The sequence below is a fragment of the Cucurbita moschata genome, unplaced genomic scaffold (assembly GCF_002738365.1).
Source record: "Cucurbita moschata cultivar Rifu unplaced genomic scaffold, Cmos_1.0 Cmo_Scf00001, whole genome shotgun sequence".
Classification (NCBI taxonomy): Eukaryota; Viridiplantae; Streptophyta; class Magnoliopsida; order Cucurbitales; family Cucurbitaceae; genus Cucurbita; species Cucurbita moschata.
Window position 1 is genome coordinate 3,237,583 of NW_019268517.1, and position 9,041 is coordinate 3,246,623.

The 9,041-nt window shown below is 35.8% G+C and overlaps 2 protein-coding genes and 3 non-coding genes across 9 annotated transcripts; 2 read left to right on the forward strand and 3 right to left on the reverse strand.

Moving 5' to 3' along the window:
* Window positions 1–547: 547 nt before the first annotated feature.
* On the forward strand, window positions 548–1,927 carry LOC111441689 (ATP synthase delta chain, chloroplastic-like). Of its 3 annotated transcripts, XR_002710218.1 has the most exons (3): window positions 550–1,447; window positions 1,630–1,712; window positions 1,767–1,927. XR_002710218.1 is itself a non-coding variant. In XM_023078787.1 (2 exons), the coding sequence occupies exon 1, from the start codon at window positions 728–730 to the stop codon at window positions 1,415–1,417; it is 690 nt and encodes a 229-aa protein (XP_022934555.1). In that variant the 5' UTR covers window positions 548–727; the 3' UTR covers window positions 1,418–1,421; window positions 1,628–1,927. The 3 variants fall into 3 exon arrangements, 2 of the variants coding, with proteins under 2 accessions (XP_022934555.1, XP_022934549.1); XM_023078787.1 differs by having other exon boundaries at window positions 548–1,421; window positions 1,628–1,927; XM_023078781.1 differs by having other exon boundaries at window positions 551–1,447; window positions 1,630–1,927.
* Window positions 1,928–2,271: 344 nt separating this feature from the next.
* TRNAR-CCU lies at window positions 2,272–2,344 on the reverse strand. The gene has a single exon. It is a non-coding gene; the product is annotated as a tRNA-Arg (tRNA).
* Window positions 2,345–2,424: 80 nt separating this feature from the next.
* TRNAR-CCU lies at window positions 2,425–2,497 on the reverse strand. The gene has a single exon. It is a non-coding gene; the product is annotated as a tRNA-Arg (tRNA).
* A 253-nt stretch (window positions 2,498–2,750) lies between these two features.
* TRNAR-CCU lies at window positions 2,751–2,823 on the reverse strand. Its single transcript has one exon. It is a non-coding gene; the product is annotated as a tRNA-Arg (tRNA).
* Window positions 2,824–4,662: 1,839 nt separating this feature from the next.
* Window positions 4,663–8,098, forward strand: LOC111448937 (serine/arginine-rich splicing factor RS31-like). 3 transcript variants are annotated; one of them, XM_023088732.1, is made up of 6 exons: window positions 4,663–4,759; window positions 5,021–5,146; window positions 6,714–6,826; window positions 6,977–7,206; window positions 7,311–7,604; window positions 7,726–8,098. In XM_023088732.1, the coding sequence occupies exons 2-6, from the start codon at window positions 5,041–5,043 to the stop codon at window positions 7,754–7,756; spliced, it is 774 nt and encodes a 257-aa protein (XP_022944500.1). In that variant the 5' UTR covers window positions 4,663–4,759; window positions 5,021–5,040; the 3' UTR covers window positions 7,757–8,098. The 3 variants fall into 3 exon arrangements, with proteins under 3 accessions (XP_022944500.1, XP_022944508.1, XP_022944517.1); XM_023088740.1 differs by lacking the exon at window positions 4,663–4,759 and adding an exon at window positions 6,075–6,589 and having other exon boundaries at window positions 5,018–5,146; XM_023088749.1 differs by lacking the exons at window positions 4,663–4,759; window positions 5,021–5,146 and adding exons at window positions 5,848–5,863; window positions 6,075–6,589.
* The last annotated feature ends 943 nt before the right edge of the window (window positions 8,099–9,041 follow it).

Here is a 9,041-nt window from a genome sequence, read left to right on the forward strand (position 1 = left end):
TAATTAGGAACCATTGGTGAATAATTAAATTTAGTGAAATAGTTATATTTATAGATATAAGGCGACATATAATACATATTAGTGCAACTCAAGTCTATAGTCGAATGACATACAATTCATGGAACTTATAATACGTAAGTTCATAAAGTTTGTTATGATAAATTTATTTTAAAGAAAAATTTGAAATGTTTAAATCAATATTTAATATATTTGAGATATTAACGATAAAAAATATTCCGTTTAAAGGATTCAAATTATTATTTAATACATCATATATATTAAATATAAAATAGAATTTTATATAATATATATATATATATATATATATATATATTATTGTATCATACACTACACTAACGACAATAGTATTTTTAATTTTTTTTTAAATTTAAAAGTATGGTTTGGAAAATTCAAGAATATTAAAAGAAAAAAATACTAATAATTTTCGTCCAAAATAATAATAAATAAATAAATAATTTAATTGATTTTGAAAATTAAAAAATATTATTAAGAAATCTGATAAATTCATGAACAGGACAAAGAACAATTCGTCATCAGCAGAATCATCCCCAATTTTCGACTTCATCGAAGCGTCCAGTGGTTGAATCCATGGCGTAGAATCACTGCCTTATCTCCATGGCGATGAAGCTCCACGTAAACCCTAGCCGGCACTCATCTTCCTCCGATTAACGCTACTTCCCTCTCTCTCTGTTTCTGTTCGTCTTCCATGGATACTCTAACAAGCTCTGTTTCAACTCTCAGAGTTCCATCCACTTTAGCTTCATCTCGCGACCTTCTTCACCTCAAGAATTACTCTGCTCATCTTCCTCATCGCTCTCCTTCTCGCAGATCCAACTCAATCTCCAAACCCCCTAATTTTCTCTCTACTCACAAAACCCTAAATCCGCTTCCGTTTTCTTCTTCCTTCTCCTCTTCCTCCCCACGCCGCTCCTCTTCGCCGTTACTTCACCGTCGGCCTGCTGCTGGATACGCCGCGGCACTCGTCGATGCATCGCAAACTACCGGATCGATTCACTCGGTGGCGAAGGACGTTGGGAGATTCTCGAAGGTGTTGAGAACGAAGCGAATCGGGGGGTTTTTGAACGATCCGTTTGTAGTGGAGGAGGAGAAAGGGCGATTGGTGAGGGAAATTGCGGCGAAGGGAGGGTTTGAGAAACAGGTGGTGAAGTTGACGAAGATGTTGATTGAGAAAAAGAGATTGGGGATTCTGAATGAGGTGTTGAGCGAATTCGAGAGGATTTATGATGAGCTTTGTGGAACTGAAGTGGTTTTGGTTTCTTCCAACAGGAAGATGCAGGAAGAGGAGCTGTTTGGGATTGCGAAGAATGTGCAAAGACTTAGTGGGGCTATGAAAGTGAAGGTTAGAAGCTTCATCAATGGCGGATTAATGGTGTAGAAGAACTTAATCTGTCTACAGAAGCTTTGAGTATGTGTTCAATTAACTTATCATTTTGATTACATTTCTTCTTCTTCAAGCTTCTACACTCAGCCCATTTTCTTCTCTTCTTCTTCTTCTCTTTTCATCGCATTCTTCAGCCACCCAATGTTTGCCTTCTCCTAAACAAAAATGGTGGGAAGCAATTTAATGGGTTTGTTTTTAATTTGCAGAAATCCGTGCTGGAACTGGAAATTGTCGTGGTTTTCGAATTTTAGGTAATCTCGACCCCCACCCCAACCCCCACCAAAAGGGCCTTCCAAGCGAGATTTCCCTACCTCATAAATGAATATTAGAACAGTTCCCTCCTCTTTCAACCAACATTATTGTAGCCCTTTTCCTCTGTAACTTCACATATGATACGAGAAGTAGATCCAGAAAAATTAGTTTTGGTGGAACACATTATGTAAATATATGTTCAACTGGCACTCTGTGTTTGTTTTGAATCTCTGGAACTTTCTTTTGCAATCATTAATGTAGCGTTGTATGTGGAAATTTATGGTGCATTACGATGAATTATTGTTGCGTAAAATCATTCAACTTACTATTGTAAGTTTATGGGTGAAGTTTTAAGATGGTGCCATCGTAAGAATGTTATTGTCCACGAGAATAAAGTTCTAGATCATTGCTATAAATACACCCGCTTAATTTTATAGAGAGGCAACATAAAATAAATGAGAGAATAATTGGGAGACAGGCATGAGTTCCACCTATTAAATAAATAACTAAGATTGAAATGTAAATAATCCATAAATCAAAGACAAAAGTAAAAAAAATAGGCTGTCACGAGAAAGATTGAATATCGAGATCATGAACGCGCCAGGTAGGGGTCGAACCTACGACTTTCTGCTTAGGAAACAGACGCTCTATCCACTGAGCTACAAGCGCTAGATGAGAAATCTATTAATGGAAGAGAAAAGTAAATAAAATAGACTGTCCCGAGAAAGATTGAATATTGAAATCACAAACGCGCCAGGTAGGGGTCGAACCTACGACTTTCTGCTTAGGAAACAGACGCTCTATCCACTGAGCTACAAGCGCTAGATGCAAAATCAATAGATGATAAACAAATCTAAATAAAATAGGCTGTCACGAGAAAGATTGAGGTAATAAACGCGCCAGATAGGGGTCGAACCTACGCTCTATCCACTGAGCTACAAGCGCCAGATGCAAAATCTATATAGATGAAAGAAAAACCTAAATAAAATACTATATAGATGAAAGAAAAACCTAAATAAAATACTATATAGATGAAAGAAAAACCTAAATAAAATACACGGTTTGAGATCACAAACGCACCAGGTAGGGGTCGAACCTACGACTTTCTGCTTAGGAAACAGACGCTCTATCCACTGAGCTACAGGCGCGTTCTGATCTTTTACGACTACCACAAGTAAACTCAATTATTGAATTGGTAACTCAAATTTATTAGATTAGATCAACTGACATTAATTATTCAAAAAAGAAGAAAATAGTGATAAGCTTAGCCATTTAAATACTTATTTATTTAAATTAATAACTTAATATCAATTTGGTGTTATGAAAATTTTGATAAAAATTTATAAATTATTTTGATATTCAATAACAAATCATTTAATTTCTGCAAATAGTTGGGATATAGAAAAATGTTTTTAAAAAAAGTAAATGAAATACGAAAACACGAACTTACAAATTTTAATATTAGTAATTAAACATATAATTAAGCATTTAAGATTTACTGAAAAATTTAATAGTATAAAAACAAAAAAGGATGTTTTAAGCCATATTTTATGAAATTCGATTAACACAGCTTTCTATACATACGATATTGTCGGAACATAAACTCTCATGTCTTTGTTTTGGGTTTTCCAAAACGCCTCATTGAAGAAAGTATTCCTTAATTATAAACTCACAATCATTTCCTCGTTCCAACAGCATAATTGCTCGATTCCCATTTCTGTAAGTCGGGATTGGGTGGCGGTGTTGTTTGACATGTGTGCGAAATTGGGAATGTTGAAGTCTGCACGCCACCTGTTTGATGAAATGCCGCTTCCAGATATACCCACTTGGAATTCGATGATTGCTGGTTATGCAAGGTCCGGCGACATGGGGGGCTGCATTAGAATTGTTTGACAGAATGCCTATGACATGGGTGGTTTCGTGGACTGCAATTGGTATAATGGGTCTGCTAAGATGGTATGTGCCTTAGTAAGTTCAGATGTGCTCACATTGATAATTTTGATACCATGTTAAACTGCTCCATATTCTAATTGTTGAACCTAATATGTCGTATGTATAATCTTTTATGCATATTCTTAATAACTACTTGTATTATCGAATCGGTCTCGTACCAGGTACGAAGCATGAGACTTGATGATGTGAGATTCGTGGGGCTTCTCTTGGGCTGCAGTTATGGGAGCATGATTGCTAAAGGTCGACAACTCTTTGAACCAATGGAGAGTAAGTTTCCAATTACTTCCAATAGCTATTTGTTTGGTTGATCTATTAGATTCTTGTCGATCAGAATATGCTTATAATTTTGATCAAACAAGAGCACTTGATTGAGATTCAAATCACTCAACAAGTTAGGTCGACCATTGTCAAACTTAAATGATTTTAACTATGCAATCTAAGCTAAATAAAATTGCAAAAAAATTTAGCCAATGGCTAAAAGAATGTACAAATGCTCGTTTTATTACCTTTTTCAAGTCTATTTTACAAATATAACAGTAATGACTTTATATATTATTAAAATGAAGACCCTTCACCTTCCATCGATGAAGCATTTTAAGAATTCTAACTTTTATACTTTATGACCATAATAAGTCACGGTGCATACCTTATGACATAATTAGCTACTATGTAAATAAGCCTTAAAATTTTAATAGACGTTGTTTTTTTAATATATTTTTTTAAATATTTTTAATAAAAAAATTTAAACTAATAATAGAAACCAAATGGAGTGTGATTCAATGCATAGAGGGTAAAATAGTATATTTACACACGGCTTCACTGAATGAACTCATAATTGGTCCTTCTTCCGCTTGAGGCTGAATCGATTTTATCACTCTCAAAATTTTAAATCCCCAAAAGACCCTTTTGGACAGTCTAACGGTTCAATCTCCGTTGATGAAAGTCTTGAATAAAAAGCCGGATAATCGGACGGTCTGAAATTATCTACAGTGAAAATACTAGGGCTTTCTTCTGGTATTTAAAATGAGCTAAAAATTGGATCATATAGGGCTCTTCAAAAAGATACAGGCTTTCTCTTCCTCTTCCTCTCTCCTAGGGTTTTTCTTGTGTTCGAGTCCAAGAATCTGCAAGGTTTGTTTGTAATCATTTGATCCATGCTATTCTAAGCATTTTTCATTCGCTACTTGATCGATTTACTTCTTGTTTCTGGTCAAACTCTGAAAGTGAGTTCTTCGTTAACGCATTCCTTTATCCTCTCTTATACCATTGATCTCTTATAGTTTAACTGGAAAAAGAATAGATATCACTATGTTGGTGAAGTTGTTTACTAGTTTCTTTTTATGGTCTTCTCATTTTGTTAACCTTGGGACTTGTTGGCTTTGTTTTCTACAGCGCGTTTGATAGTATCAACGATGAAGCCGATATTTGTTGGGAACTTTGGGTATGACACCCGGCAATCTGAGCTGGAGCGGGCATTCGCCAAATATGGGAGGGTCGATAGGATCGACATGAAATCTGGTATATTGCAATTTCTTTGTTATACCATGCAGTGTCGTTTTTAACGAAGATGTTCTAATGTTGAATATTTCTATTTCTAAGGTGGTATGAGGGAACTGTGGTGCTTACTTCAATTTTTTTGTTTTTGTTTATTGCGAAACTGTAAATTTCCTTACCTAGTTTTGACATGCGAAGGTAATAGATGTCTGGAAAAGACTGTGTTCAACTTGATTTAGGATATGCGTATTGGATGTTGCATTTGGATTACGGGGTATATTTTAATTAAATGCTGCAATATTCCCAGTGAACCACCTTCCTTTTGTAGTGTGTCGATCTTGGTATTCTCACTAGGACCTGCATATATGTATGCATTCATGGATGACTTTATTGTTTTGGGATTTACAAAGTGTTGTCAATTGTTATTTCCTTGTTTAAACTTTCTAGTTGCTGATCTTTTTCTTGTTACTTATGGGCTTTTAGTTTCGCTTTCATTGTTTGTAATCATCTTAATTACTCTATATTTATTTTTAAATTTTATATTTGTCTTCTGGAATTTTCTTGTCTCTTACCCACCTTCCCTGACATCCTTAATCCTACGTAGTTATCGTTCAGTTAATGATTTTAGACATCTTGGGTTTTCTGGTGTATGAAATTATGGTATTTTAGTGCGAGGATGTTCCACTGGTGCTAATACTTGGTATTTCAGTGCGTGGGATGCTCCACTGACCCTAATACTAGGTACAAAAGTTGTGTCAAGTTTTTATCAATAAGACAAGAAATTGATGTTTTTTTTTAAAATTCTAAAACCCTGTTCAGTGACATGGATGCATAGCTATTATGCTATGATAATATCCGCTGATCCATTTTTTCTGATGAAAACTTGATGGGAGGCAAAAATTTACTATTTTTATGGGGAAAGCCTCCATATAAGATGTTTCTTTTGACGCAGGAATTTCTACTAAGGAAAATGAACCAAGCTCCTATCTGGGCTCATCACCATCTGTGCATAAAAATTAATTTGGAAGGAAACTTCCTGCTTGCCTGCTTAGCTTCATCTAAAGATATCATCATCCTGATTTTTCTTCAATCAATCATTCGTCATTCATCTACCTCTTCACTTAAGTTGCAATACACCAGAATCGTCTTAATGGATTGATCTTTATCTCATGCCTCATCAATTAAGTCGCAATTCATCAGAATCGTCTTAATGGATGTTCTATATCTCATGCCTTGCCTACCTATCACCTCTGATCATAGGACATCACTGAATTCTGGTCATGCCTTCCATTTGATAATAGTGGCTGAATGAATCTGTCTTGCCATGCCTTCCATTTCTGAACTCGTGCTGTGTGAAAGGCGAAGCATGGTTGAAATTTTGGATTAAAACCTTTAGTATGCAACCATCTTATTTCATCATGCAACGTCTCTACAGCTAAATGTGCATCAGTCTTCCCATATTTTCAGGTGTTGTACTTTTTATAGTTTATCCCAGGGAAAGAAATCATGAGCCTGAGTGACAATACCTGCTAAATAGATAATGCTTCAATATCTTACCGTATTTTATATCTCTAATTGTTCTATTTTGCAGGTTTTGCTTTTGTTTACTTTGAAGACGAGAGGGATGCTGATGATGCTATTCGTGGCCTTGATAACATGCCATTTGGTCATGATAGACGCAGATTGTCTGTGGAATGGGCTAGGGTAGGCCTTTCTCCCACCGTTGTTGCCCCCTTTTTTGGGTCTATGCATTTTAGAAGCTGGTTTATTTCATGCTTTGAAAATCTCTCTTTCTTTTCATATATGGCAACCAATAGTTGATTTTAACTTTAGCTTTTTGTTTGGTTTGGTTAGGGTGAACGGGGTCGTCATCGTGATGGATCCAAGTCGATGGCAAATCAGAGGCCAACCAAAACCTTGTTTGTGATCAATTTCGACCCTATTCATACTAGAGTTCGTGATATTGAAAGACATTTTGAACCTTATGGGAAGGTCCTCAATGTTCGCATAAGAAGGAACTTTTCATTTGTACAATTTGAGACGCAGGAGGAGGCAACCAAAGCCCTTGAGTGTACCCACATGAGGTTAGCAGAGTTTTGGGTTTCCCACATGGTTGTTTCTCCTTTCAATTGGCATATTTAATTTCTTTTACTCTCTAAAATACTGTATTGGCTTTATAATTTTGCAGCAAAATATTAGACAGGGTTGTGTCAGTTGAGTATGCTTTGAGGGATGATGGTGAGAGGGGTGACCCTTATGATGATAGCCCCCGGAGAACAGCATATGGGCGGCCTGGGGATAGTCCTTACCGGAGGTCACCTAGTCCGTTGCGCCGTCGACCAAGTCCTGACTATGGGCCACGCAGCCCTGCTTATGACAGGTATAATGGCCCTCGTGAACGACGCAAGAGTCCTGATTGTGAACGACGCAAGAGTCCTGATTATGCTCGGAATCGAAGCCCTGAATATGGCAGATACCGCAGGTAATTTTTTTTTTTATCTTTTTGATAGTTGGCTCAGCTTCCATTTGAGTTGTTGTCGCATATCTCTTTTAGCTTATAAATTCAAGCTAACTCCCCGTTTTTCATAACTATGTGTTGACAGTCGTTCACCCATTCGGAGGTCAAGAACCTGAAGAAAAAAGCTAATTTGGATTTTCAGTTACATTCTTAGGTGTAGGTAATGGTGGAGTGTTTAGATATTAGTGACAAGTTCCTGTACTATAAAACCAACCCCTATATTGACTACTTGAACAATTGTTGGTAGTTTGGGGATGATGATGAAACACGTTTCTCTGTTTTTGCATTAGTAGTTGCTTTGGTGTACAACGTTTTACCAAGGCTGTCCTGTCTTAACGATTTGTCAGTGGCCACGAGCCGGCGTCCTTTCAGTTAGTGTTAATTCCTGGTTTACTTCTATCTAGTACGTCTTGTCTAAACGATTTGTGGCATTGCATGAGCTTCGTTGAATTCCCTCACTGAGGCCCTTTTATTTTTCATCATTTCTCTCCGCCCCCAAGTAAGGTCAGTTCTTTTGAATCTCTCTTTGTTTCTTATGAACTTTTATTTTGGAAGGCTTCCCTGCATGGCAACTTGGTGATAATTAAGTTTTAAGAACAACCGGAGGTTTAATACAGGACCCATTTGATAAAATTGTTCAAATTGCCATGAGGGGCCATCTTCTAAGGCTTATGTGAGTCCCTTGACCCAATTGAGAAAATTATTTGTTCCTTGAGGAGCCTAGCATTCTCCGCAGCACTCTTTCTTTCTCCAATCGATGTAGATCTCACAACAACGTTCCTTCTCTCATCGATGTTGGTCTCAGCGTTCTCATTAGCACTCCTTCTTTCTTTAATTGATGTAGATCTCACAATAACGTCGTTCCTTCTCCAATTGATGTAGCACTCTTTCTTTCTCTAATCGATGTAGCACTCTTTCTTCCTCTAATTGATGTAGATCTCACAATAACGTTCTTTCTCTAATGAATGTGGATTGTACTTGTCTAATAAATCTCTAAACTTTAATAAATTGTTTGATTTTTAAAATTTTATTTTATTATCTAATAGGTTCTAATTCATTCCGTATATTTTAAAATTAACATCTTCTTCTTAGGCATAAAGTTAGTGTCAAATTAATTTTTAAAGCTTTTAAATATGTTTGTGACGTATTAAATTTAGTTTATAACTAAAACCTGTAATTCAACTTATTAAATTTAGTTTAAATACCATTATAATTCATATATTATGAGTTTCATTTAAAATATCCAATTTTAGTGTTTATAATTTTAATAAAAATCAAAATTGTTTCATAAAATATAATGAAAATTAAAAATACATATTTATTAGAATTAAATTGATCTAAAATGGTCCTCCTACCAAACAACTACCCAATTTGTCCACATTTGAACATTTCCCTTAAGAA